At 51.5% G+C, this 25,712-nt stretch overlaps 1 protein-coding gene across 2 annotated transcripts in view; it reads right to left on the bottom strand.

Moving 5' to 3' along the window:
- Positions 1-25,712, bottom strand: part of Mdga1 (MAM domain containing glycosylphosphatidylinositol anchor 1) — a 56,854-nt gene that overhangs the window by 16,459 nt on the left and 14,683 nt on the right. For both annotated transcript variants that reach the window (XM_020175911.2, XM_074082286.1), the window contains exons 2-7: positions 12,740-12,879; positions 6,771-6,945; positions 5,364-5,560; positions 4,519-4,651; positions 4,110-4,379; positions 1,309-1,638 (exon numbers count right to left, since the gene is read on the bottom strand). In XM_020175911.2, coding sequence (XP_020031500.1) covers positions 1,309-1,638; positions 4,110-4,379; positions 4,519-4,651; positions 5,364-5,560; positions 6,771-6,945; positions 12,740-12,879 — 1,245 coding nt within the window. The remainder of the gene's footprint in view (positions 1-1,308; positions 1,639-4,109; positions 4,380-4,518; positions 4,652-5,363; positions 5,561-6,770; positions 6,946-12,739; positions 12,880-25,712) is intronic.

Genomic DNA, 25,712 nt, shown 5'->3' with positions numbered 1-25,712 from the left:
CCATCTCCTTCCAGAAGCTTCTTCTGACTGCTGCAGTCTCACTGGGTCTCTCTTTGTGCATCGGTCAGGGTGAGAAGGCCCTCTGAGGCCACCTGGCCTAATATGTCACAGAACCTGAGGCCTGAGAGTTGACAGGCCAAGGGAGGACATAGTCACGACCGCATCCTCAGCTTTGCATCTGGTCACATGGCTACCTGGCCAGTGAGCCTGCTCCTCAGCACAAGGTGCTGGGGACCCTCTCCCAAAGATCCCCTGATCACCTGTCACTCTCAGAGTGCAAACCCCATAGTCGTGGCTGACAGCAGCTCTGAAGATGACTGCCTTCCCAGCAAAACCATGCACTGTGGTGTTTTACCTTAGCTAAGTGTCTCCACTCATTGTAAAATGATAAGGCTAACGACTAAGGAAATCCCAAAGGGGAGAGGGAAATGTAAAGTCATCAGAACACACAGTGAACACTCAATAGATGTTAGCAGTGTCATTTCGTTCTTGTAATTTATTATTATCAGAATAATGACTTGTTATGGTCTGAATTGTACCCCTCCCCAACTCACATGTTGGAGTCCTGACACCCTGTACCTCAGAATGTGACAATATTTGGTGCTTTTAAAGAGACAATGAAGGCTAAACAAAGTCACTAGGATGCTCTCCGACCAATCTGACTGGTGTCCTTCCAAGCGGAGAAGACCAGGACACAGACATGCACAGAAGACCATGTGAAGGTAGGGAGAAGATGGCCATGCACAAGCCAAAGAAAGAGGCCTTTGAAGACACCAACCCTGCCCACACCTTGACCTTCGACTACGGGCCTCCAAAAACATGAGAAAGTGAATTTCTGTTGTTCAATCACCCAGCCTATAGTGTTACGGCCACCCTAGCAAACGATCCAGACTACAAAACCATACATAATCCGGGCCTGTAGACCTCTCCAGACGCATCTGACTCCATTCTCCCAGCCACTCTCCTTCCTTCGGTTCTCCAAATGGTCAGTGTGTTTTCCTGCCTTTGCACATGCTGATTCCTTGGTCTGCATTGCTCTTTCCCCTTCCTCTCCTTTGCTTAGTAAAATCCTGCTCCTCCCTCAGATCTCAGATCAAACATCTGTCTCAGTTCAATGAAGGCAGGGCCTCTTTTCCCCACGACTCTACCCCAGGGCCCAGCGCAGGGTCAGGCACATAACAAATGTATGCAGCATGAACAAATGGTGTCCTCGCTCTGGCCTTCCTTTCTCAAGCTGCTGCCTCCACTGGCCCACTTTGGGCCTCTCGAGCTCCCCCACATCTCCCTGAAGCCCCTCCAGCTACCCACCTGTCTCAGAGGAGATGTTGACTTCAACACTGAGGTCAGGCACAGGGGTCCCTGGGAAAGAAGCCACGCACAGGTAGGTGCCATAGTCACTGAAGTGCAGGTCAATGAGCTCGAGGCTGCTGGTGACAGCAGGGAGCTCAGGGTCGTTGCGGGTCACCAACAGCCGTTTGGACATGCGTGCTGGCTTGCCGTTCTTGAACCACTGGTAGGTCACCTTCTCCTGGGGCACTGCATCCACGTGGCATGACAGCTTCAGGTCCTGGCCCAGCTGGATGTTCTCGCTCTCCTTGATCACATCCGGGGTGATCTGGAACGTGGCGTTCTTCATGGCTACAAGTGGGTGGGGAGGGAGACGTGGCTGGGGCTGAGTTCATGTCTCACTCTGGCCCAACCCAGTTTCTCCCCTCAAAATGGCCATCTCGGGGTTGGGGAACTATGGCCACCCCCCTCCCAAGAGAGACCATCACTCTTTTCTGCTTGGAAACCATTCTGCTTGCTCAGATGTGTTTGAAAAGTTTTAGGCCTGGCATGGTGGTACACATCTGTAATCCCAGTACTCGAGGGGCTGAGGCAGAAGAATCAAGAGTTCCCGGCCAGCCTAGGCTACACAGTGAGGCTCTGTCTTAAAAAAAAAAAAAAAAGGAAGTTTTAAAAAGCTCACTACAGAAAACTGAGTTTAGTAACAATTGCACCATTGTTGATGGAACACACACTACCAGTGCGCACAGGCACTCTTCCTTGCACTTAACATAGATCTCTTTGGGTTAACTAATTTGCTCCCAAAAAACACTCTTGACCACCACACTGCTTTATTTTTATTTTTGTTTTAAACCTTGGACATGTAAAATACAGATTTGACAGGATGCATCAGCAGAACTCATTTGCACACTTTTCTCTTGTGTGCTGTACGACTGCCACAACTTATGCAATTTTTTATCATAAAAGACCAATACAATCATCCTAAATGAAGTTACATAAAAATATAGGCTTTAGAAAGGAAAGGGTCTAGTCTCTTTTTAAAATGTGGATCTTAGAAAAGCTGGACATGGTGGAATACAGCTAAAATCCCAGTACTTAGAGGTTAGCCTGGCCCAAAAGACCAAAAATCGCATGTTCTCCCTCATATGTGGACATTAGATCAAGGGCAAACACAACAAGGGGATTGGACTTTGAGCACATGATAAAAGCGAGAGCACACAAGGGAGGGTGAGGATAGGTAAGACACCTAAAAAATTAGCTAGCATTTGTTGCCCTTAACACAGAGAAACTAAAGCAGATACCTCAAAAGCAACTGAGGCCAACAGGAAAAGGGGACCAGGAACTAGAGAAAAGGTGAGATCAAAAAGAATTAACCTAGAAGGTAGCACACATGCACAGGAAATTAATGTGAGTCAACTCCCTGTATAGCTATCCTTATCTCAACCAGCAAAAACCCTTGTTCCTTCCTATTATTGCTATACTCTCTCTACAACAAAATTAGAAAAAAGGGCAAAATAGTTTCTGCCGGGTATTGGGGGGGGGGAGAGGGAGGGGGCGGAGTGGGTGGTAAGGGAGGGGGTGGGGGCAGGGGGGAGAAATGACCCAAGCCTTGTATGCACATATGAACAATAAAACAATAAATAAATAAATAAATAAATAAAATCCCAGTACTTGGGAGACTGAGGCAAGAAGATGGCAAGTTCAAGGCCAGCCTGTGCTATACAGTGAGATCCTACCTTAAAAATAAAAGAAAAAAAGTGGACTTTGAAGCAAGACAAGAGTTAGAGTTCTTAATAGCTTGGGTGCTGATTGGACAGGACACAGGCCACAAATCAGGACTGGGCTGGACAAAGCAGGCTGCAGTCACCCTACAAGGTGACTATAAGTTCTGATGTACAATGTGATCTTGCCAACCCAGGTTTTAAAGGTCAAGTGGAAATCAGGTGGAGAAAACTTCTCATGAGAAAAGTACCATTGCAGGCAAAAGCAGTCACCAGATGGCCACAATCTTGTTACTTTCTCTAAGTAAAGTCAGAGAGAGCTAGCTGGGAAAAGAGAAAGACACTGGTGGGTCAGTGAGAAATGGACCATGAAGTATCTGTTACCAGTCTCAACAGAGGCTATACCTGACTTTTCAGGACTAAAAAGCTAAGAGCAAGCCAGGATCTGGAAAAGACCAACACCTAAGGCTGTGCAAGCAAAAGAATTGAGAGCTTCCTCCTTGAATCAGAGAAGCAAGGTCAAGACCATAGTGTACCGGCAAGGATGAGGTCTACTATGGAAAGTGTCTGTACTTCTGTACGGGGTGTTCCAAGTTTCCTATCGTTTTTCACACTTGGTAATTACCTTCATAGTCACTGAAATGCTTTGCTACTGAAGTTATATGTAAGTATGTGGAAATGTGGTTATTTTCACTTAAATTCAGTTAATCAAGTAGTGAGAAAGAAAGCCAGGAAATTTCTTTTGAAGACTATGGTGTCCACATTTAGCTTTTTGCAGCCCGCTTCCCAATCTTAAAAAAAAAAAAAATTAGGCAATCCATACCAATCAATACCAGCCCTTTTATTTCTTGGCTTGCTGAAGTTAGATTTGGAAATGTAAATGGTAAATACAGGTTTACATCAATTTTAGTTCTTCTGCCTCCTGCTGGCAGACAGCTGAATTGCAGGGAAACCAAAGTGCTTGGAATTTGCCTCCTAGACATGTCTCACCTATGGAGGGGAAGTAAACAGGCCCCCTCCCCAGTTCACTGGTAGCTTCTGGAGGACAGGGACCCCCACCCGCCTCACGACATTCCCCCTCCCCCTCCTCAGGCCACTTACATCGCACCAAGAGGTTGACAGTCTTCTTGGCAGGGTTGCCCACGTTGTTGGTGGCTGTGCAATTGTAGTAGCCAGAGTCGCGGGCCTGCACTGAAGGGATGCTGAGGGTGCCACCCTGCGCCAGAGCACCCAGGGGCAGAGGGCCAGGCCCATGGGACCACTGCAGCTGGGGCAGGGGATCACCGCCTGTCAGCAGACACTGCACTGTCACATTCTCCCCAGGGTTCACCACCAACGTTTCATTCACAGACAGCTTCAGAGCTGGCGGTGCTAAGGGGACAAGGATGGGGAGTCTTAGGGGACTGTGAGGGCTAGATGAGGGGAAGATGAGAGGGTTGGGGAAGCCCTGGGTAGGGGAGGCACAGGCGGGGAGGGGTTAGATACTAGTGTGGGCACGGCCCCGGGGTACCTGTGGTGTTGGTGAGCCGGAAGGTGATGGCTTTATCTGGGATGCCACACACATTGCGCACAGACACCTGGCAGGTGTAGCTGGCGTAGTCCTGGGGCCGCAAGTTCTTCAGCTTCAGGACCTTGGTCTCTCCCTGGGCAGCGGTGGACCACAGGCGTGAGGAGCCTGCTTGGGTCTCCAGGAGTCCCCCATGATCACATCACAGACAAAAGGTCCATTGCTATTCAAATTCCACCTTCCCAACCCCCACCTCACCACTTACCCCCAGGGACCCTCCATACCCTGGGCAAATCCCCCACAGGCTTCTCTGGGTCTGAGGCTGTCCTGTGCACACTGGCCAGAAACAGACCTCAGTTTCCCCACTCTGGGAAACAGAGGGATAAGGAGGGTCTTCTCTGTCTTACAACCCACACCAACACGAGGCTGGCCCACAGGCCACATGCGTGGCTCTGACAGCCACCACTGAAAGCCCTGGCAGGGTGGTTTCATTGCCTTCTCCTGAGACTACAGGGAGCCCATGGGAAGAGGAGTCATTTTTCCATCCCAAACTCTTGCAGAGACTGATCATGGGTCCCTAATGTTAGCCAGCCAACAACAGGCAGGGATGCCTTGCCTGTCCCTGGGTACCTTCCCCTACATAGTGCATGCTGCCCTGGGGGCTCTCCTGTCTTCACCCCCTGCTCCCCAACCTCTTTGCTCTGATTTTTTCCATCCCCAGGCTATCTGATGCAGGCTCAGAACTGTTGGAACCAGGACAGTGCTGAGAGCTCCAGATCACCAGTGACCAGGGCCTTTCTCTTGTGAGTGCAAGAGGAAGAGTGGGTGAGCCAGCTGCCCGTTCTGACCTGGGTGTACAGGGGCTCATAGATGTCAACTCCATTGTCCTGGCTGTGGGACAGGGTGTCAGAGCCCCGCTTCCAGATGAAGCGGGCAGGTGGGTTGGAGTTGACCGTGCACCGCAGGAACACTGTCTTCTCCTGGTAGAAGTTGCCTCGCACGTCGCTCACCGTCTGGTGCACCGTCAGCACAGGCTCATCCAGGTCTACAAGGACACAGTCCCCACGGAGTCAGGATGGGGTGACCCCAAGGCTCAGGCTCAAAAGCCCTTCAGGAACACTTCTAGAGAGCCACATGCTCCTCTGGCTTCAAGCTTGACCAACAACCTGTTAGAGGCAGGGGCCTGACAGACTCCCTCCTGACTACCCCAGTGGCCTTCATGGGGGTGAGGAGGACAATGTGGACAACTGTAGACTGCAGATCGAGGAAAGTTTTATTTCACCCCAGTCTGGCTGTGAATTTGTAGTATGCCCTGCCCAAGTCTGAGCCTCAGTTTCCTTATTGGCCATTTAGACCTGATGGGTGGCTTCCAGCCCCGTTTGCACAGAAGAATCACATGGAGATTTTCTTTTTAATACTAATGCCTGGCAGAGCTCACAGAGGGGCAGGTAAGAAATTGTCAAACCAGTCACTTTAAGATTAGCTCATTGTGCCATGTGTCGGTGCCTCACGCCTGTCATCCTGTGTATTTGGGAGGCTGAGGTTTGAGGACAACCCCGGCAAATAGGTGGGGAGACCTTATCTCCAAAATAACCAGAGCAAAATGGGCTGGAGGAGTGGCTCAGGTGGTAGAATGCCTGCTTTGCAAGCATGAAGCCTTGAGTTCAAAGTTTTTATTATCATTATTAGTCCCACCACTAACAATGATAATAAAAACTCATTCTATGGGATATTGGTCTATGCTTTCAAAGTCTATTTCAGTCCCTGACGCCAGGCCACAGCCCACCACTTACATCAGCGCTTCAGACCTCAACGTTTTTAAAAAGATGTGTGTGTGTGGTGACTGCGGGGTGGGAGTGGGGGGGTCCCTGATGGGGGAGGGATAAAAACAGAGACAGGAGGTACTGTGGAAAGAGCCCCGTGTCCTCATCTTAGATATGGGACTACCTTGCTTTATTCCACGAGCAAGTCCTGTGCCTTGGGTACCTCAGTTTCCCCACTCTGTAGAAGAAGTATGATCCTTGCGTCCTGCCCGGTTTACAGGGCTGTCACAAAGGTCATGTGGCCTTACAGATGGGAATGTATAAAGGGAATAGGGCGGTACAGGGCCTAGGGACAGCAGAGACACCCCTTGGGTCGCAAAAAGAAAGTCTCCAGGGTCCTCCTTCACCGCGGGGCCATCGCTCCATCCTGCGCCTTCCCCACCTGCGCCGTGGCGCTGCGCCCTCGGGCCTCGGCCCCGGGCCGGGACTCACACTGCACGTCCACGCGGATGGACTTGATGGCCGGCACGCCCACGCCGTTCTCCGCCTTGCAGTAGTAGCGGCCGCCCTGCGTGCGCGCGATGCGCTGGATGCGCAGCGTCTCGTTGAACACCGACGTCTCCTGGAACTTGTCGGACGCGCTGCCCGCGGTCTTGGTCCACCGCACCTGGCGGGCGGCGTGGTGCGTCAGACACGCGGCCCCCGGCCCATCCCGGCCCCGTCCGCATCTCCGTCCCCAGCCCCGGCCCGGCCACGGCCCCAGCCCCGGCCCCAGCCCCGGCCCCGCTGCACACTTTCCCCAGGCGCACGCGGGGCAGACCCAGGCCTGACCCCAAAATCGGGGGGACGCACATTCGGGGAGGCCAGGGCCTGAGGGACGAGGCTGTAAGTCAGGGCACGGCTGTGAATGAGCTAGGGTGGCTTTAGCTGGTGTCTCCTGCCTTCCTTTCCTGTCTGTAGAGGGTGGGTGCTTCCCCTTCCCAGAAGTACTGGGAGGACTGATGAGTCCTCAGTGTCCTGAAGACTGAGAAGTGGCCCCCAAAGGTGACAGACACCCCTCAGCCTCAGGTTCTCCTGTATGAAAGGCATCCATGGGAAGCCATCCAAAGACGACCTCCTGGTCACTCTTCTTAGTCCCCTCTGCTCTATACTAAGGAAGGTCTGTGTGAGGACAGAACTGTCAGCTTGTCATTTCCAATATGAGGTGCGGAAGACTGATTTCCATCTTGGTTGCGCTTTAGAGAAAGCCAGCTCTCTTGCTCTGAGCTGTGCTATGGGGAGGAACCTGGGAGGAACTGCAGCCATCCTTGGGCCCACAGCCATGTGAGTTCCTTGGAAGCGGATTCCCCAGTCCTGTCATCCTCAAGTGACTGCAGCCCTGGCTGACACCACGATTGAGCCTGCTGACTCTCACCCTGAGCCAGAACCTGGCTAAGCTGCTCTGGATTCCTGCCCATGGCGCTGTGAGACGGTGTCTGTGGTTTTAAGCCCCTGAGTTTTGGAGTATTTCTTAGGCAACGATGACTAATGCAGCATAATACCCAGTCTGCAAAGTTCTTACAAGGTTTAGAAAGTGTATCAAGCAACTAATATGGCACTGGCATCCATTAGTCACTCAGCAAACGTCTATTGTTAATATTGCCTTCTGTTACAGAAAAACGTCAATGATCACAGGAGCTGTGGCAAAGGCTTAAGGAGAACCGATCAATTCCAGATAATTAAGTCTAAGGACTTGGTGGTTGGGGAACAGGTGCTGGGTGTCACTCTTGAATCTGAGGAGGATTTGCTTATGATGGAGACAAGACAAGAACCTCAATCCTAGTGCATAGTCTGGTCACAGTCTATAGAAACAACAAGGCCACCTTCCTCATACGGGGAGGGGTGGCTCTATGTCCCCAGCCTCAGCCCCCATGGTTATAAAACTTGGAGAAGGTTCAAGGCAGCTTCAGGCAATCCATACTTAAGGGGTGCTTGGAAAAGAGGATTGATGTTTTATGGTTATGCCACGGTTTGTGTAGGTGGATTTTATTGACATATTGCTCAAGACTGTCTGCTTTTTCCATTTGAGAGTTCCTACCTTTCTTTAATTCTCTGCAGTTCTCAGCCTTTGTCTCTTTAATATTTCCTATACTAACTCCTTCTGTAAAAAGGCCTAAATTTATCTCCTACCATCTCAGTCTGTCCTCCATGTCTTTCAACCTCTTTTCTGTATTTTCTATTTTTTTTATACTGGCCATAGCCACCATCCTTTCTTTTTTTAAATTTTTATTGTTTTATTATTCATATGTGCATACAAGGCTTGGGTCATTTCTCCCCCCTGCCCCCACCCCCTCCCTTACTACCCCCTCCGCCCCCTCCCGCTCCCCCCCACCCCCTCAATACCCAGCAGAAACTATTTTGCCCTTATTTCTAATTTTGTTGTAGAGAGAGTATAAGCAATAATAGGAAGGAACAAGGGGTTTTGCTGGTTGAGATAAGGATAGCTATACAGGGCATTGACTCACATTGATTTCCTGTGCATGTGTGTTACCGTCTAGGTTAATTCTTCTTGATCTCACCTTTTCTCTAGTTCCTGGTCCCCTTCTCCTATTGGCCTCAGTTGCTTTTAAGGTATCTGCTTTAGTTTCTCTGTGTTGAGGGCAACAAACGCTAGCTAATTTTTTAGGTGTTTTACCTATCCTCACCCTCCCTTGTGTGCTCTCGCTTTTATCATGTGCTCAAAGTCCAATCCCCTTGTTGTGTTTGCCCCTGATCTAATGTCCACATATGAGGGAGAACATACGATTTTTGGTCTTTTGGGCCAGGCTAACCTCACTCAGAATGATGTTCTCCAATTCCATCCATTTACCAGCGAATGATAACATTTTGTTCTTCTTCATGGCTGCATAAAATTCCATTGTGTATAGATACCACATTTTCTTAATCCATTCGTCAGTGGTGGGGCATCTTGGCTGTTTCCATAACTTGGCTATTGTGAATAGTGCTGCAATAAACAAGCCCCCATCCTTTTGCTTTAAGCTTGTTTTTCGGATAGGGTTGCAATAACTTTTGCCCAGGCTGGCCTCAAACTGTGATCTTCCTACCGCCACCTCCCGAGTAGCTGGAATTACAGGTGTGTACCACAGCACCTAGCCTCTTTTTCGTCTTCAGACTCATTATAGCTGATTTCCTCAGATTTATGGTCCAATTCCCTAACTTCCTCTTTAGCTGTCGCTAGGGGATTGAAACCATTAAAAAAAAAGAAAAGACTACAATATTTTTCTTTCTAGAATTTCTATTTGCTTTTTCCTATTTAACTGATCCAGTTTTCTCATCTCCTGTCTTAGGGATCCCATTATCTCTTCCAGTATTTTAACACAGTTATTCTGAAGATCTCTTTGAATTGCTCTTCTTCCTCGAGTGCTCAGATGTGAATTGCTGGGTCTGTGGATTGGCTCTTCTGGTGCCATGTTGACTGCAGAAGTAACTTCCTGGGAAAAGGAACTAAACAGACATGAATTCAAAGACTTTCTTCTCTGTAACTTTTCGTTAGATTTTCAGAACCCAGAATGTCCAGTGAGCTACAGGTAACAGCAGCCCATGGACAGCTGAACTTTGTAAGTGTCATAGCTCCTGCCTGTCTGATCTGCCTCCCCAGCACCCCTTCCATATGCCTCACCTGCAGCTCCTGCAGTCCCTGGGGAAGTTGGAACATGGTATTTGCTGGCGATAGCCTCCATCTTCTTTGGCTCGCTGGCTTTCCAGATAAACCAACAATTTGTCTTTGAGTCACTGCCTTTTCAAGTGACAATAGTGAACTTGGGTTCGTGGTTTCAGCATCATGCAGATCCCCTCTGCATTTCTGACCCCAGTTGTCCCCACTGCTTCTTCTTCTTCTTCTTCTTCTTCTTCTTCATTTTTCTTGCAGTGCTGGGGATCGAACCCAGGGTACATACCAGGAAAGTACTCTATCATTTGAGTTACACTCTCAGCCTTTTGTTTTTATTTTGCTTTTAAGACAGGGTCTTGCTAACTTTGCAAGGCTGGCCTTGAACTCATGATCCTCCTGTCTCCAGTTCCTGAGTAGCTGGGACTACAGGCATGCACCACCACACCAGCTCTTGCTTCTTGTTCAGAGTGAGGAACTCCATGTCTCCTTAGTTCTCCATCTTGGCCACAAAGTGACCATGAGACCTTTCCCTTGCTCCCCTTCTGGGCTGGATGCTCCAGGAGAACAGGAGCAATAGTCACCTCCTCAAGACCCATTGACAGACTCAACAAATACTTGTGACGAAATGAGCAGAAAAGAAACAAGAAGGCCTTTGAAGAGAGGGAAAGCAGCAGTGGTGAACACAGGAATGAGCAAGTGACCTGGGGGTGACGTGTGGCATGTCTGGCTGGAGCACCAGGTGAGAGGAGGAGAGCAGTGGGGAGCAGACAAGAGAGAGAGGCAGGTGGGGCACGTCCTAGAAAAACTACAAGTCCATCCTGGGAGGTGGACTGGGCTATAAATAATGGGGACCCGCTGGGGTTGCTGGGCAGGGAGTGAGGAGCTGTTGTAGGCTTGGACTGAACGTCCCAGTAGCAGTGTGGGAGTGAGTTGGAGGGGGAAAACAAGAGCCTGGGAGGTCAGCTTAGAATCTATTGCAGTGCTCCAAGGGGCAAGGCTGAAGATCTGATCTAGAAGGGTAATATGAATGGGGGTGGGGCATGCACAGAACATAAAAACAAATGCCTCAGAGTTTGGCTAGATGTGGGAAGGAGAAGGTGCAGAGTCAGATATGAGCCTGACAGTGGGAGCCTAGTGGCTTCAAAAATGAAGTCTCTAGGTGGGGCATGGTGGCACATGCCTATAATCCCAGCTACTCAGGAGGTGGAGATCAGGAGGATCACAGTTTGAGGTCAGCCCAGGCAAAAACTTAGTGAGACCCCCATCTCAACAAACTTACAGGTGGTGGGGCATACCTGTAATCTCAGCTACTCAGGAGGATCATGGTCTGAGGTGACCTAGGCAAAAAGCATAAAACACTTCTAAAAAATAGCTAAAGCAAAAAAGGGCTGGGGTGTGGCCCAAGTGGTATGGCACCTGTCTAGCAAGGCCCTGAGTTCAAAGCCCAGTGCTGCCAAAAGAAAGAAAGGAAAAGGAAGGAAGGAAGGGAGGGAGGGAAGAGATAAAGGAAGGGAGGAAGGGAGGGAGAAAGCAAAAGAAAAAGAAGGAAAGAAGGAAGAAATGTCAAGGCAGGTCATGGTATAGAACCTCTGTAATCCCAGCTACTCTGGAGGTGGATATCAGGAGGATTGTGGTTCAAGGCCAGACTGGACAGAAAGTTAGTGAGACCCCATCTCAATTAATAATGTAAGCCTGGTGGGTCATGCCTGTCATCCCAGCTACAGGGAAGCCATAAACAGGAGGATCTGAGGCTGGCCCCAGGCAAATAAGGGAGATCCTATCTGAAAAATAACTAATGGAAATAGAAAAACAGATACACGGACACAAAGCCACCAGTGACTCATATATGGGACACCTAAGGTGGGGTGGACACACACACACAGATGTCCAGTGCAGCTTGAGGGAGAGATGGTGCAGCTGCCTCACTGGCTTATAGGGAGGACCAGTCACAGTTCCCTGGTCACACCTGACACCAACACCCAGCGAAATCCAGCACCAAGGTTGTCACTGGTGAACACACCCTGGAGACGGAGCACCAGCAGCCATTGCTTTAGGCTGACAGTCTTTAGGAGTTCTCGAGGCCAAACCTACTAACGCCATCCCTGCTCCCAAAATCATCCAGGAAAAAAGGATTTGTATCTTAGAGTCCATCCTAGAATCCAGTTGCCAGCAAATTGCAGCAGCCTCCAGCCCTCCTCCTCCCACCTCCTCCTCAGCTCCGAACCCTGCACTTGACTGTGACAAAACTCATCTGCCATTTCCAGATCCTTGTCTTCTGTTCCCTTCTAATTGCTTTAGGTCTTTGAGCCTTCAGAGTGTGCACCTCGCCTGCCAGCAGCCTCTGGAAGTGGAGGTTGTTTTCCTGTGGCCTGTAACTCCTGGAGTCCCCATCTCAAAAGCAGATGCCCTGGGAGCCAGGGTGTCAAGCTGGAGGACCCTGGTGCTAGATTCAAATCCCGCTTGCACTCTCACAAGAGCTGTGTGATCTTGGGCGTTTGCCCAGCGTCCTCAATTTCCTCAGCTGTAAAATGGAGCCATGACAGGATCCACAAAGAAACAGTGGACAAAGGGCCCTGCAGGGGGCTTGACAGGTGCACCCTCTCTGGGGGGGAGCACATGTGAGGACGCAGTGGAACTGAACAGCTGGCAGGGTGTCAGGTGAGCCCAGCGTCCAGCCCTTCCCCACAGAGGTCATTTTCCAGCAGTTTCCACGGCCTGTGGTATGTGATTGTGGCTGCGGGGCTGAGTCCCCACTCCTCGGCCTGCCCAGCTCTGGTCCCACACAGGGTGCCAAGGCCAGGGCAGGGCTTACCTGGGGTCGTGGGTGCCCGGTGACCAGGCACTGCAGCACCAGGGTGTCACCCTCCCGAATGGTGTAGACGCGTTCGCTGACATTGTCCTCCTTCACCACGCACGCCTGGCCCGCGTGCACGATCTGGGCTTGGGCTGGAGCTGGTGAGAAAGATGCCCCAAGGTCAGCTCCAAGGTCAGCGGGGCTGGGGTCGCCCTCTCAGTGGGGGTGGGGGTGGGGGAGGGGAGGTGACCCATTCCTCTGAGGCCTCACCCCACTGAGACAGGAAGGACTCCTCCCAGGACCCCCAGGCCAGAACCAGAAAGCCCAGGGACTTGGGGGGAAGGGACCGGCATCTTATCTTCCCCCCACACCCCCTGAGGCCTGTAAGAGATCTGTGCCCTTCAGTGAGCCGATGTGGGTGAGGGGCTGTCCATCAAGTAGCTGCCTTGTCCTGAAGCCCCCAGCCTTGGATGCTCCTGGGCTCCCCAGGAGCTCCCAACATGGCAGGTGCATCCCCAGTAGATAGGGCTCACAGGCTCCCCTTCCCAGAAACACCTAGGAGGTCACCCATCCTGCAACACACACACACACACACACACACTCTCACACACTCACACACACACTCACACACACTCACACACACTCACTCACACATTCACACACACTCTCTCGCACACTCACTCACACTCACACACTCACACACACTCTCTTGCACACTCTCTCACACACTCACTCACTCACACACTCACACTCACACACACTCACACACACACTCACACTCACACACTCACACACACTCACACTCACACACACTCACACACTCACTCACAGTCACACACACTCACACACTCACACTCACACACTCACACACAGTCACACACACTCACTCTCACACACTCATACTCACACACTCACTCTCTCACACACTCACACACACTCACACTCACACACACTCACACTCACACACACACTCAAGGACGGTGGCAGGGCTCTGCTCCTGCTCTAGGGCGCCCCCTGGGGATGGGCCGGGGCTAAGCGTCCTGAGCCCGTCAGGTTCACCTTCACCTGCTGCTCCCTTATTCCTGGGTTTCTCCTGAGAGCATGTGCTCAGCAAATCGCGGGCCTACACCTCAACTCTCCACCCCACCTGTCTCAGGCTCAGCTATTATTATTATTATTATTATTATTACTATTTGGGTGGGACTGGCGCTCTACCACTTGAACCCATCCCCAGCCGTTCAGACTCTGCTTTTAGAGATCTTATCTCAAGACACCTCCCTCCCCGCCTCTCTCCAAAGGCCTGCTCATTTTTTCTCATTCTTGAGCCGGTGCTTCTCCCCCATGGGACAGAAGTTTTCACGGGGGAAGGAGGGAGCTCTGGAGAGACTGTGGGTCTCCCCAACATCTCTCAGTGCTCAGGGTGGGGGACCAAGTCTAGGATATGGCTAGAAGGGCCCAGGGAGAAAATGGTCTTAGAGCCAAGGTCACAGCCCCATTGTCCTAATAACAAACCATCCCTGCCCGTCCCAGACAGTGAAGGAAGGCCCCGAACATCACACCTGCCAGCTCACGGATGAGAGTGGCGAGCGTGAGGGTGGAGAGAGTGTCAACTAGAGCAGACACTGGCATGCAGGACACAGGGGCACAAACAGCAACCCTGTACTGAAGATGCACACAGAGGTAAGGTCACACCATGCAGAAAATGTGTCACTTCCATATGGAAGCCCTCCAGGACTGTCAGGCACTCAACCATCTATACCAAGTCGGAGTGTGTATCACTGCCTCCGTGCAATAACAAAGCAGCAGACCTGTGTGTCTGTCAGGTTCAGGATCCTGGATCTTTAGGCCTACCACTCCGTGACTCAATGAATGGAAAATGCCTTGTAGAGCTGTTGTGTGTTCTACAGACACCACAAGTACAGCCTTCCACCAACACTGAGGGACAGATGTATACTGACCACAGAGTACGGTCCCCAGAGGCAACCTGGCAGCAGGCCAAGAAACCTTGGAAGGAGGGGGTCCAGGCACAGTGGTTCATGCCTATAATCCCAGCTACTTGGGAGGTGGAGATTGAGAGGATCACAGTTTGGGGTCAGCCTGGGCAAAAAGTTAGAAAGGCCCCATTTCAATCGATAGGCTGGGTGGTGGAACACACCTGTGGTCCCAGCTGCACAGGAGGCCTAAGTAGAAGGACTGTAGTCCAGACCAGCCTGGGCAAAAAAATGTAAGGCCCTGTCTGAAAAATTACTAAAACAAAAAGGGCTGGAACTGTAGCTCAAGTGGTGGAGCACCTACCTGCCTCACAAGCACTAGCCCTGAGTTCAAACCCCAGTACCACCAAAAAGAAAAACAACTGTGAGCCAGCCACTGGGAGTGACCCAGGTCACACTTAACCACGCGAGTCTCTGCAAACAGTAGCAGCTGCCATCAAGCCAGAGGCTGAATGTCCAGGTGACCCTCCTGCCGCCTGGTTGCCAGAGAAGAATGAATCTGGGCTGGTGGTCAGGAAACAAGCTGTGTGACCTTGGACGACTAAAGTCACCTCTCTGAGCTGGTTTCCCCACCTCTGGGAGGAAAGTAGATTTGATGATCTCTGAGTTCTTTTTCAACTTGCACTTTCTATTAATTTTGTGATCAGCACATAGACCCCGCATAAGATGCACACCAGACTCTAGGGACAGGGTTTGACACTGTCATTCTGCCGTGCAATGCATGAACATCACTGTACGTGGGCCAGATAGGGATCTGTGGCCCGGGTCCCCAGGAAATCTCATCAGGGGACAACCTCCAAGAGACGCTGAGTGTGCCATGTGCTGTTAAGACCAGGGGACCACGTGCATGTCTGCAGGAGGCCTGGGGCGCCTCTCCACCTGGAAGACACCAGCGTAACGGGCTCCCATGGAAGATAAGCTGTAATCTTGGACACTGTGGCTTGCCCACAGCAAGGCAGGGTTGTAATGACAGACACTTTGGTGACTGATAAGGAGGCTGAAACAGAGCTGGAAAGCTTCAATCTCAGGTCACAGCCAGGGAAGTGGGCCTGGCCCTCCTTGGAGACTGCACCAAGGGCGGGCATCATGGATGACATCTCTAAGATTATCCAACTCCTTTTGGATACGTTGACTATTAAGACTGTCCAACTCTAAAATGGTGGGCTACTTTGGAGGAATTCTGGCCATATCTGTGAAAGCTGAACAAGTGTGTTGCCATGGTTCCACAATCAGGAACACACTCAATAGACGTGAGTAATAAGATAAGCACAGGATAGGTGCAAGAACACTCAAGGGTGACCCCAGACACAACCCATATACCTGCAAGAATGGTGTGAGTGAGGGTTGGGCATGGTGGTACATGCCTGTAATCCCAGCTACTTGGGAGGCAGAGGTAGGAGGACCATGGTCCAAAGGCCTCCTGGTAAAGTTAGCTTCATACCCTATCTGAAAAATAAACTAAAGCAAAAAGGGCTGGGGGAGTGGCTGCAGAAGTAGAGTGTCTGCCTAGCAGTGCGATGCCCTGAGTCCAAACCCAGTATCCCTACCTTCCCTCACCCCCCTAAAAAAGGAGAAGCTCAGTGAAGAAATGCAGGTGTGTTTATACAGCCGACCACCACACAGAAGTGAAGAAAATGAACTACGATGGATCACAGTGTTGAACCTCCCAGGCACAATTTGACAGGACCCAGACACAAAAGCATACATAACGATGATTTCATTTCTTCAAAATTCCAAAGCGGAGAGACTGAGCTCTGGTAACAGAGCTTGCCGGTGGCTGCCTCGGGTGGCGGGGACATTATCTCTGGGGAGGGCACATGAGAACTGAGGGAAGGTGGCCGGGAATGCCGGACACATGGTGTGTGGAACACATATAAAAATACATCCCCCGTATTTGCTTAAGATTTCACCTGATCTGCTCTGGTCTAGGTATGGAGTGGTCCCCGAAAGGCTCCCGTGTTAAGGCTGGGTCCCCAGCTGGTGGCGCTGTTGAGAGATGCTTGGGTCATGAAGGCATCAGCTCCTCAATGAGTTAGGCCATTGATGAGTTCCTAGCTAAATGGGTTATTGGGGATGACTTTCTTCCTAATATGTCCAAAAGAGTAGCATGAGTGCGGGCGGCCATGGTGGTACACGTCTGTAATCCCAGCTTTGTGAGAGGTGCAGGTAGAAGGCCTGAGGCTGCAGTTCAGGGCCTAGTTGAGGAATTAGGACACTGGAGGGGGGTATGATTTGAAGGGTAACCTTGTTCCAATCCCTCCTTCCCTCTCTGCTTCCTAGCTGCCTTATGAGAGCAGTTTTCCCCCGCCATGATGTTTGTGCCTTGCCACAGCCTAAAAGCAATGGAGCCAGCTGACCATGGACTGAAAACCACGAACCAAAATAAACCCTTCTTTCAGTCAGTATTCTCTGGTAGCTTGTCACAGTGACGAAAAGTGACTAACACACTAAGTTACACCTCTATCCCCCGCCTCTGATGACATCCATGTCACCATTATTGGAGAGAATCCACAGGTCATTGCTGATTTGGTGCCCGGTGTAGACTTTCCTTCTGGAACCGTGCTCACTAGTCCAACACACCAAGTCTCCCCTTGCTTGGCATTTCAGATCGCCCATCACCCCTGAGTTGCCTCCCCTCCCCTCTGCTCACTCCTAGAATGGGTGAACGAAGCTGTTCACCCTGAACCCCAAAGAAGTCCTGCCCCACCTTCACCACAGCCTCCAGCTCTGACCCCAGGGAGCCTCTGTAGCAGCAGCTTGGCCAGTGCCTGTGTCACCACACTCATGATGTCATCCCTCTAGTCTGTCTAACAACCAAGGCTCTGGGCTGGGCACTGGGCTGGACACTGAAGACACGATGATGAAAAGCAGGCAAGGCCAGCTCCCCAAGAACACCTGTTGGAGAGACAGGTGACACACAAGGAAGCAGAAATGACAGGATGGCTTCAGAGAGTGCAGTGATGACTCTGAAACAAAGGGGTGTGACAAGGAACAGTGGGAGAGAAGTCTGCTTTACAGAGACAGAAGAACTGGAGTTAGTGACATTTCATGATGTGTTTGGAATGCATGCTGAAGGTTTCAGAGGGGCTGGAAAACTGGGGGTGTGAAGAGGGTTGGAGCCCCCACTCCATAGAGCACACTGAGCATGGGGCTCCAGCAGACTGTATACGCCTCAGTCTTGCCATTTGTCAAATGGGATCCTGAGGATGCAGAAGGAAACTCACGAAGTGTTTTAACAGTGCGTGGGTGAAATGCTGTCATTCTGTAACTGACTCCTGTTCTGTCCTTTCTTTTCAGAAAGACCCTACCAAGCCCTCTGTGGGGACACACCGCGGGGTCCAAACTCCTGCTTCAGTCTAGGAGGCAGAAAGGGCAGGGAAGGAAGCGCCTTGTCCAGGTCACTCACCAAGATATCCGAGCTAGATGGAACCCAGGCCTTCTGCCTGCCACCTTGGGACTCCATTCGCTGTCACAGTCCTCCATGGACACAACCCACACACACACTTGCATCCCCAGGGGAGCTGGTTAAAAGGCAGGTTTCTGGACCCTGCCAGCTTGGACTCTGCAGGGGGGCCCTGGGGTTTGCATTTGGAACTGGCACCTGGAAGTTTCTGAGACAGTTGGATGTGATCACCTCTGCCAGACACTTTGGTGGAAAGAAGATTGCATGGGATTTTGAAACCAGGTGTGTTTCTCTGTCGCTGCTGAGACTTCCTATTTCAGTCTCCTGAGTTCAGCTGCCAAACCTCCATAAAAAAGGAAGATGGCACCTCCCAATCTGTGTGCTGCCAAGTGTTCATTGATAGTCTGTGGCAGAAGGTTTTTTTACTGTCGAATAAAAATGCTAACTGTCCTCTCTGTCAGAGAACCTCAGCACGGAGCATATTGGTAAAGGCTCTGATAAGTCCTGCAGTAAATATACCCACACAACTCCGTTTCACCCCATTTATGGATGGGCTGGCGGAGTGGCTTAAGTGGTAAGAGCGCCTGCCTAGCAAGCGTGAAGCCCTGAGTCCAAACCCCAGTGTCGCCAAAAAATAAATAAATTTGACACTAAACCCTTTCTTCACAGAACACCTCCTAGCATCTTGAGGCTGCGCTAAAGCTTAACAGGCATGGGATCGTCCCTGCCTCGGCCGCTTGCTTGGGGACAGCCAAGTGGCAGGAGAGATGTCACCCAGGGAGCAGTGTCGTAGTGAGGGAAGCTTCTGCCCGATCAGCTCACTCGTACTACAGACCCCCAGGGACTCAAAAAGGCAAATCCCAACCCGCACTGAGTTCCGAAGAGCCTTCCCGCTGAACTTAGCGGATTTCAGCAGCGCTGCATCGCTGGGGTCTTACTCCCCGGCTGCTAACCCAGGCGCCAGAGCCGGAGCCGGAGCCGGAGCCAGGACTGACAGGCAGCGCAGCCAATGCGCGGCGGCAGCACAGCCCCGCCCCCGGCCTGCCTCCCGGCGCCCCGCCCACCCCACCCTTAAGGAGGCTGATCGCGGGGATAAGGAGGTAGCTCAGGTGGTCTAGGCTCTGGGTTTGATTCCCAGCACAAAAAGAGAGGGAAGAAAGGGAGGGAGGGGAAGGAAGGGAGGGAAGGGGAAGAAGGAAAGGAGGGACAAAAGAAGGGAGGGTGGAAGGGAGGAAGGGAGGGTGGAAGGAAGGGAGGGAGGGAGACAGTGTAGAAGGGCTGGAATAAAAATGATGTCTGCTGAGGGGATGGAGGTATAGCTCAGAGATAGGGCATATACTTAAAATGTGCTAGGTTCAATCCCCAGCACCCCCAAAAAAAGATGGCGACTGCTGAGAGCTAAAGACCTGTGTATGTCCAGGTCTCCCCATGCCCCACTCTAACAATCTAACACAACGCTCACACTACCATTTATCGAGTGTGTACACCACTGTGCTGAGTGCTTTGTGCCTATCATATAACAAGTCCATATTGTGCCCAGTTTTCACAGAGAAAGCTGAGCTCAGCAAGATTAAGTTGCTCAAGAACGCGCCCCCCCCATACCCTGGTCCACCTCACTCCCAACTTCTGTGCTAACTCCCTCTCATTTCCACCTCCTGGGTGCCTGGCACAGTGTCCAGGACACAGGGCTCAGGACCCAGTCTCCACATCGCTGCTCACGTCAGTCCCATGCCTCACCCTTAGAAGCTAACCATCCCTCCCTGTGACACCTTCTGCTCTCCCAGCTCCTGGTACGCACATGTTTATTGATCCTTTTATGCATGTAATGTAAATGGACACTTAATAATTTAGCGAAGTTAACAGTGCTGAAATATTAACAGGCTTTTCTCTTTTAATTAGCTGCTCAGAGAATGGCGGCCAGGGGCTGGGGAAGACTTTCCCCTGGCAGGTGCCAGCCTGCTCTGCCTGGCTTCCTTCTGCCAGGAGTGATGCTCTGTGTTCCTCCTATGGCCCAGAGCCATCAACCTTGCCCTCCTGTGCTCTCTGCAGAGGGGTTGCTCTGCCCAGGTGTCTACACAGCTGGCTGAATCCTGTCCTGTATCCGCCAGCAGTTGGGTGTGGGCCAGGGGAATTGTTGGGAGCTCTGTGAGTCTGGGAGGGGCTGAGGGGGATGTTCCAGGTCAGTGCTCAGAAAACTAGTTTGACCTCTCCACACACGCACATCTTCTCTGGCCTCCCCTAATGCAGGCTATCTTCAGGAGAAACAGTAGATTTTTGGCCAGCCCATTTCTGGTCATTCTTTCTCAGGTTGTTAGCCCCAAGTTCAAGTTCACCCTCTCTCCATTCTCCCTCTCCCTTCCTGTGCTCCCAAGCCCTCAGAGGGTGCACACAATCACCTTTTAATTTGTCATGGATTCATCAATTTGTTCTATCGCATTTCATGAGCATCTTTTATATGAAACCTCTGCCCTCCATGCTAGGAGGAAGAGCCACGTAAGACATCAGCCTGGTCGCAGAGGAGCCTCTGCCCTGCCCTGCCCCAGACCAGGGTAAAGTCAGCTCCACCTTCCAAGGCCTTTGTGCTCATCAAAACCAATCCCATGTTCACCCAACCTCCCCTTTGACTGCAAAAAATCCGTCTCCACCCCAAGTGCATGGATCTCTGATCTCTGGGTACAAGGGTGCTGTCACTGAACATGGCAAGCAGCCAGAGCTCAAAGGATGATCATGTAGCCTGCCACCCTCCCACAGCAACTGAGTAGGAAAACGAGCTCAGCTTTCATTCTCAGATGCACAGCCCGCTGCTGTTTGCAGGGCCTGACACTTCTGGAATTGTCCTTCTTATCAACCCTCTCTGCTAAACGTGGTGCCTAGTCCATCTGCAGCCCAACCTCTGGGAATGTTTGGGACCACTGTACCCACCTCTGGGTCTCATGGAAGGCACACAGGTGTAGAAGGGCCAGGGGGCATCCACAAAATGTTCGTTGTCTGCAGCTCAGTAGAGGTCTGGCCTGCATGCCCACTTATGGAATGCTGGGATGTCTAGACCCAGTATTTAGAGGCACCAGGAAGCCCTCTAAATGAGGACTCTCAGGTCCCCTGAGGGACATTGTAAAGGACCTTTCTCACTGGTGAGCCCCAGGATGCCAGGATCAACAGTGGATGAGGAGGATAAAAAGCAGCTGTAGCCAGCACAAGGAGGCCATCATGGAAGAGAAAGCAGAAAGGCCCAGGGCTCAAGTGGGCAGTGCTTGGAAGGAGGCTAGTCTGTGGGGACTGCCGATGGTTAGGCATGATGGGAAGGAGTCTCTCTGCTATTGAATGACCAGGTGACCTTATGCAAGTCTTGACTTCTCTGACCCTCAGTTTCTTTATCTGCAGGATAAGAACAGCAGTCTATCTCAAGCTCCCAGAGAACAACTTCCGAGTTGTGAGGGTTCATTTCCAGGTTGTTGTGAGGGTTGATCAAGGTGATGTGAGTTGAGTGTAGAGCAGGGTGAGTACCTGGAAGGTGCTCCATACATTGTGGCTCCATTTCCACTTGATAATACAGCCAAGGACCCTTTGAAAACATTTTCTAATGTCCCGCAAGAGGAAAATGGAAAACTGAATGAGGTGCACTGTGGAAGGAGGATGAAAGTTTGTAATCTGAGACCAGAACATGGAGGTGGGCTAAAAGTGGTAACTGCTGGGGAGAGATTTCCCCATGAGGATATCCAGGACGATGAGAGAATGGCTCCAGGAACCAGCACATGTGTCTTCCTGGCCCAGAGATGTAGGGCCCACGATCATAGGGTCATTCATATGGAATGGAGTTCCAGCCATTCCCCCCTCAAGTTCTCCCTGCCTGGACCCTGCCCTCAGAGCACACCCATGACTTCAGCCCAGAAGGAGACCCCTGGAGGAGACATAGGCCTGGGGGTGGGGTTCCCATCCATATTGCTACAGCAGTATGAGGCAAATCTTTTAATGCTCTAGTTCAGAGCCTCAGTTTCCCAACTGTAAAGTGGGTACAAAAGTGCTCCCTGTTGTGAACATTAAACACAGTAGGACTGGAATGTCACCAAGCAAAATGCAAGCCGCCTAGCAGATGCTCTAGAAAGGTGGATGGAAGGCATTGGAATGGACCAGACTCATACTCAGGGCACATCCTCCCTGACGAGTCCCACCTAATCCAACGTGGAGACCATACCCTCCTGAGAGGCACTGTCTCTAGGAGCCTGAGGCACAGGGCTAGGAGTAGGGTGCCTCCTGATGGGCTGGCATCTAGGTCCCCAGCCCAGAATGCAGAGCCCTGGCCAGGCTCAGGCCAGGGAACAGAGACAGCAATGGCTTTGCAGAAGCCAGGAGATCTTGAAGTTCCCCAACCCCATAGCTCAGTGGAGCAAAGGAGTACATAAGGCTCCATCTGATCCCCATGCAGCTGACCCCCAACCCTGACACAGGGTTCAGCATGGGCTCTAGAATAGGCTGCCCCCAGGGGACTCTGAGGAGCCAGCAGGGCTGAGGCACTGGGTTTGGGCTGAAATGGGCATCTGGGGTCCCCAAGCCCTCAGATGAGAATGGGATGGTGGTAGGTGGGTGGGAGTCCTTCCCGTGTGGTGGTCCTACCCACAGGAGTTGTGTAGCGGCTCTGTGGCAGCTCCTGGCTTGACTAACCTCCCATTTCCCTGTGTAAAACAGAGACTAATAATATTAGGCTCACAGTGTCTTACTTAGTGAGATGACATACACCAATGTGCTGTGCAAACTGTAAAGTTCCGCACAGATCAGCTCTTATTGTTATTAGGTGTTGAAAGACCCAAACATGGCTTCAGGAAGTGAAAATTGGAAGTCAAAAGAACATCACACTGCACCTGTGAAACCAGGGCAGGAGCCAGGTGTGGTGGCACATGCCTGTCGTCCCAGCTAACAGGAAGGCATCGACAGGAGGATCACAGTCTGAGGCCAGCCCCAGCAAAAAGCACAGGACCCTATCTGAAAAACAAGCTAAAGCAAAAAGGGCTGGGTGTTTGGCTCAAGTGGTATAGTACCTGTCTAGCAAGTGTGAGGCCCTGAGTTCAAACCCCAGTACCACAAAAAAAAAAAAAAAAAATCCATGTAGCAGGCCTGTGCACAATGCCTCCAGCTCACACTTTCTGTAGCCCTGGCTGACCGTGCAAAATGAGACCATTAAAAAAAACGTTTCTATCCTATGACCTATTAGGCAAGCTCACTTTGTGGGACTAGGCCCCAAGGAAATAATTTAAAAGGAAAAAATGTCATTCACATCCTTATATTCACAGCTGAGCTATTTAAAAGAAAGGGAACTTGGCGCCTACCCAGATGCCAGCAGCAGCGGAGAAATGGTGACCCAAACCAGGCACATCAATGCAGGGGGTGCTCTGAGGCCATTAAAGTGACAGGTCTGAGGGCTCAGTCAATAGCAAGAGACGTGTGTAGGAGATAAAGTCAGCCAAGAGAGCAGAACGGACCACTGTTTACTGCTATGTAAAAATATATCGACAGGTGTGGGCATGGAATTTAGAATGAATGGTTCATGTTTTATGGTTGGGGTTGCCTTTTTCCTATGAAGTTGTTTAAGTGGATAATAATAACAATAACAATAACAACCCTGAAAGCAAAATCAATCTTTCGGCCTTTGTCCCCAAGACAGGAGGGAAAGGAGGAGGGAACATGGTGGGGTCCTCCCACTGCCAGGAAGCAGTCTGTTCTCCACCCCTGACCCCTGTCAGGTCCCAGTGGAGCTGCAAGTCCTAGGAAACACTGGCCCACCTGCGGGGGGGGGGGGGGTAGGACTGCAGCCTCCAGGCCTGAATCTTCTAAAGGCCGCTGCACACGGAGTGACCAGGCCTGCAGGCCAGGCCTTTGCCCTACCTGGGGGCCACAGGTGCATCAGCTCTGGGGTTCACAAACCAAGAAGCAGAGAAGCAAGAGCTCCATGTCCCTCTCCAGCCATCGACCTCTGGCACCAACTCTTACTGCCCCCTGGGAGCCGCCCCTCATCCCACACCCACGTTAGTGGCGCACACTGTCTCCTGCTGACCAATTGTCAACCAGAAATCTGGGAGTCACCCATGACCTCTGATTCTTCAGTACCCCACACCCAACCCATCAGTGAGCCCCATTGGCTGTACTATTGGGACGGATCCTGACCCAGCCCTTCCCTGCCCCCCCCCCACATGCCACCCTAGTCCTTCTGGGTTGTTCCAGCAGCCTCCTGACAGGTCCACCCTCCACCCTCCCTTGCCTAGTACAGCCTGTTCTGCACCAGCAGACAGGGATCCTGTCCCTCCTCTGCCTAAAACCCTGCTGTAGCGCTCATCTCATTGGAGTGAAAAAGCAATGCTTTTCCAAGAACTTGCCTTGTTCTCTGCCATCTCTCCTCTCCCCAATTCATGTTGCCCTCCTGCCCACTCCAGCTACACTGCTCTCTGTCATTCTTCCAGCAGGTCAAGTCCACTCCTACCCCAGGATCTTTGCACTTGCTGTTCCCCCGACCTGGATGGCTCTTCCCCAGGTCTCCAGCTCTTGCTCTAGCACCTTATTCAACTGTCTTCTGAGAGGCCTTCCCTGACCACCCCACTTAAGACAGCACGCCTGCCCCCATCTCCATCATCCTCAATCCCTCCCTCACTTGGCAGACCCTCAAAACACTCACGGATGCCTAGCATATTAAGTAGTCACTTTTCATTCTGTTTCTTGGAGGAGGATCATATTAAGTCCCTGACAGGGATGACCAATCTTTTTCCAAGTGTCAAGTCAGGAAGCCTATTTTCTTTGGCATCAGGTGTATTTATAAACCAGGAAATGCAATACCTTCCCTCCTGCTCAAGTATTCTTTTATTATTTTTTTTTTCTCCATCATTGAAGGGTTTCTCTCCCTTTTTGGCTAAAATTTTAGAAACCACGTAAGTGGCTGCACTGTGGGATCCGATTATAATGCTGTACCTCTGAACAATGTGTGGATGACTTGAAATCCAGTAAGTTGGGGCGGGGGGAGTGAAGGACTTGGGGATGGGGGAGCCAGTTGGATCACAGTTCAGCCACAGTGGGGGGCAGAATGTCAGAGCCATTAGGAAGCACCAGGGGATGTGGGAGCAGGGAGGGGCTGCCTTTTGGCAGGATGGTGAGGTCTGGAATGGACAGTGGGGGGGGGGGGCTGGGCAGGCCAGCATGGAACACACTGGAAGGCAGCTGAGAGGAGTGTGCTGGTTATGAACTTCCGCAAAGGATGATGGGAGGAGAGCTGGACTCCTTCCACCTCCTCCTCCTGCCAGGGCCTGTCTCTGCCTCATTCCCCCATTCCCCTAGGGTTGCATCACTTGCCTGTGCACAGTGACAGTTTCCTGAGCCAGGCCTTCTCCCAAGGGCCCCGCTCACTGACGGCCCGTGTTCCAGGGTGCCATGGCTGAGAACAGGTTTGCACGCGTACCTCATTCCACAGCCCTCTGTGGCTATGACTAGCCCTGTCTTATGGGTGGGGAAACTGAGGCACAGGGCAAAACCTACCCAAGTTCATACCGCCAGAGCATGGTAAGAGGCAGAACTCAAACCTCTGCTCCGACCCTCTAGGCCACACTGCCTCCCTACACTT

This window comes from Castor canadensis, chromosome 8 (genome assembly GCF_047511655.1).
Source record: "Castor canadensis chromosome 8, mCasCan1.hap1v2, whole genome shotgun sequence".
Taxonomy (NCBI): domain Eukaryota; kingdom Metazoa; phylum Chordata; class Mammalia; order Rodentia; family Castoridae; genus Castor; species Castor canadensis.
Note: the sequence above shows the minus strand (reverse complement) of the source record. Positions and strands in the feature narration are given on the sequence as shown.